This window comes from Akebia trifoliata, chromosome 15, assembly GCF_017979445.1.
Source record: "Akebia trifoliata isolate Shusen 1 chromosome 15, ASM1797944v1, whole genome shotgun sequence".
NCBI lineage: Eukaryota > Viridiplantae > Streptophyta > Magnoliopsida > Ranunculales > Lardizabalaceae > Akebia > Akebia trifoliata.
Genome location: NC_141389.1, coordinates 2,026,409 through 2,029,940, shown reverse-complemented (window position 1 = coordinate 2,029,940; position 3,532 = coordinate 2,026,409). Strand labels below are relative to the sequence as shown.

The 3,532-nt window shown below is 34.1% G+C and overlaps 1 protein-coding gene across 1 annotated transcript; it reads left to right on the top strand.

Annotated features, from left to right (window-relative positions):
* The first annotated feature begins 2,236 nt into the window (after positions 1 to 2,236).
* Positions 2,237 to 2,848, top strand: LOC147383856 (uncharacterized). The gene has a single exon (XM_086426370.1). It carries the CDS (start codon positions 2,301 to 2,303, stop codon positions 2,655 to 2,657), a length of 357 nt encoding a protein of 118 aa, XP_086282496.1. The 5' UTR covers positions 2,237 to 2,300; the 3' UTR covers positions 2,658 to 2,848.
* Positions 2,849 to 3,532: the final 684 nt, after the last annotated feature.

Sequence of the window (3,532 nt, the reverse complement as noted above, 5' to 3'; positions counted from 1 at the left end):
CTTGGTTGTATCCAATGTAGAATTTTGTGCTTGTTTGGTTATTTTGAAAAAAAAAATGCAATTTATGTTTTCCTTGTAAAGTCCTATTTTTCTTATAAAATCTAATTTAAATTTAAAGAAATTAACATTTGGCTCCATCATTTTTGAACAAATTGAAAAACTACAAACCAATATTCATTTTTATAAGGGATTAACATTTGAAAGATGATTATCCATTTGAACCAACATTTGAAAGATTATCCAATTTGAACCAACTAAAAAGCTAAATTAATAAATAAAATAAATCTCAAACTTACCATTGTCATTAGTAGAAACCAAATACAAACACACTTTTAACATGAGCAAATGAGCCTATATTTAACATAATCCATATTAGTGGATTGATATGCAATGTGTCACCTAACTAAGTTTTTTTAATTTTTTTTTGGCTAAGTAAGCACGGGATTATTGGTTAATGGGGATTTGAACCTTAGGTCATGGGATCAACTCTCCTTAAGCCTTACCACTTAGCTAAGTGACACCTTCATTGTCAACTAACTAAGCTATTCATATAGGGTTAAGGGTGATTGGATATGCTCCCAGATCACACCTTTGAATCTCTATATGCCCCTCCACTTAAAAAATGACTATATTTAACTACTAATACGTGCTAGGGTGGTTGGTATGTGCAGTCTACCAAAGCAAAATAAAAATATAGGGTGAATTATTTTCATGAGTTGAAAGGAGATATTTACGATATCAACCACTTTTCATTTTAATTATCAAAACGTGAACAATCATGTTAGGGAAGGATAAAGAAAGAAAGAGAGAGAGTTGAGTTTGGATTGTTCTTAGATCGTGTGGAAAAGAGGAAGATAAAAATGTAAAGTTTTGTGGAGGTTTTTGCTCCACAAAGTTTTACGATGTTTTTGGATGATTTTTTTGTCAAATATCACGGTTGTTTACGGTGGGGCCCACAAAAATGTTTACATCCGAGCAATCGCATTTAACAAATCATTGTACAAAATTTTGTTTGCGACTTTTTGCGAGGCAAACAAGCAGGGCCTAAAGTCTTGGGCCTTTTCCCTATGGAAATAAGCCATCGACTAAAAAAATCTACATTTTTCAAACTAGTTTAAAAGTATGGGCTATAGAAGGGCCCCTTCCTCAATAAAAAAAGTCATTATTGGTTTAAATTGAAATCAAAGTCCCTCACACTCTAAGGCACAAATCGATTTTCCAACTTTTTTTTATCTTTATTTTCAAGTTGATCGAATTCGAGGTTACTACCAATGGTGGAGGGGAGTAGGGTGTCTAACACCTTCCCTACTCCTTAATGTGAACTCTCTTACTTAGATCTAGAGCGGACTAGTGGACTTTATCCGTACGAAAGTTACTAACAAAAAAAAAAAATGATTTTTCGAAAAGTACTTTCCGAGTGACCATTCACACCCTTTTAAAAAAAAAATAATAGTGACGACTCCAAACTCAAGTAGTAAATATTTTCAGACTTGAAAATTATAAATATTTGACTCAAATTATAATCTCAACGTTACAACACATTATAACACTCGTTCAAACAATTTCAGTAGTTGTTTACTGAGATCCTAAACACAAAAATAGAAAAGAGCTTCTATCACTGCACCAAAGGCTTTAATAAGTGTGGCAATAAAATGTAAAAAAAATTCTAGCAAAAAATAGAGGTCTTCTATTGGCACCCTAACTTTTACTTATTCTCAATAATTCACTTATTTTCTTGAGAAATTTTTGTAAATGTGCACAACTTATGTCAAAATTTCGATTTGTGTACACTGTTCATTTTAATTCCCAAACACATGTTTTCTAGCGAAATTGTCACTTTTACCATCATCGACCTCATTGACAAATTACCAACAAGATCATAGGTAATTTTAAAGTGACTTTTATAATCAACGATCTCGTTGATAAATTACTAGCGAGATAACAAGTAATGTTAAAATCAAATACCATCGATATTTTTAACGATGAGATCTTTGGTATTTTATCAGTGAGATGGCTGGTCATAAAAGTGATGAATTCTCTAGAAAACATATATTGGGATTAAATGAACAAATCGAAATTTTGCCATATTCAGCTCACGAAATGGTAATTTATCATTTTTTATATTTAAACAGGGGTGTAATAAGTAAAAATTGGAGTGTCATTAGTATTTCTCTTTTAATTGGCTTGTAATAAGTAAAACTTGGGGGGTGCCAATAGCAGCTCTCCAAACAAAGCCATAGCTTCGAATTGAGATTTTAGATCGCTTTACCCTTTCTCTGTCTCTCTGCAAGCAATCAATCATGTCTTCTTCAAAGGCTTTAGCTGCAGCTTCAGGAATGCTTCGAAGCCGGTTCAAATCCTCGATTCGAACCAGAGGAGGCGGAGGAGACGGTCCAAGCCGGTGGTCGAGCCCTGGCCATCAAGACCGGCCTAACGGATACTTCTTAGCCCGAACCCCAACCCCACCAGGCCAACCAAGGAAATGGGAAGATTGGGAGCTCCCTTGCTACGTCACAGCTTTCCTCACTGTAGTCATCCTTGGTGTTGGTCTCAACGCCAAACCAGATTTCACCCTAGAAACTTGGGCCCACAAAAAAGCCCTAGAACGCCTCGAGAACCAACAGATCGCTCTCACGGCCACTGATGAATCTGATTGATTGGTACCCATTTCATGTTTTTGTTTTTCTTTGATGGGTTTTGATCCATTTGGGGAATTAATGAATTATGAATCTGTGTTGATAAGATGTTCTGTTCTGTTCTGTTTTGTTATGTCTTTTAGTTCATCAAATAAGATGTTAACTCTTGAAAGGTGGTGACTTTGGAACTTAAAATCAGTGTTTTTAACTTACTGTTTATGGAGATGTTAGTTAGATACTTGGATGGGAGGATAATTCAGAGAAGCTTGCAATTTTTTTTTTTCAACAAATTGTTTTAGTCAAATTATGTTCTTTCGCTTTATGTGTTGTGGGGAAATTTCGAATTCGAAAATAGGGAAATAAGGTTATATGGGCTCGACCCATTTATTGTTTATGTTTCTTCTTTGATGGGTTTTGATCATTTTGGACTTTGGATTTGATCTCATTTAGGGAATTAGGAATCTATTCTGTTCTGTTCTGTTTTTTGGTTCATCAAATAAAATATGAACTCTTGAAATTTGGTGAACTTTGGAACTTCAAATTTGTTTTTTTTAGTTACTGTTTATGGAGATGTTAGTTAGATACTTGGATGTGAGGATAATTTAGAGAAGCTTGCAATATATATATATATTTTTTTTGACAAATTGTTTTAGTCAAATTATGTTCTTCAGCTTTATGTGTTGTGGGAAAATTTTGAATTCGAAAATAGGGAAATAAGTTGAACTTTATGCCATTAGTAAAATAGTGATAATTGCGGCGAAAAGAATAAAGAAATGCTATGGTTTCTTACTAATTTGGGTTCAGAACCTGTCTTCACTCGTCACCAACCTGTCTTCACTCGTCACCCCTTCTCCTTTGAGTTGATATTGTTAAAAACTGCTTACTGTGTGTCGACA

What these genes read in the sequence shown, in the direction of transcription:
- LOC147383856 (XM_086426370.1), top strand. Translation starts at nt 2,301, where the DNA reads ATGTCTTCTTCAAAGGCTTTAGCTGCAGCTTCAGGAATGCTTCGAAGC.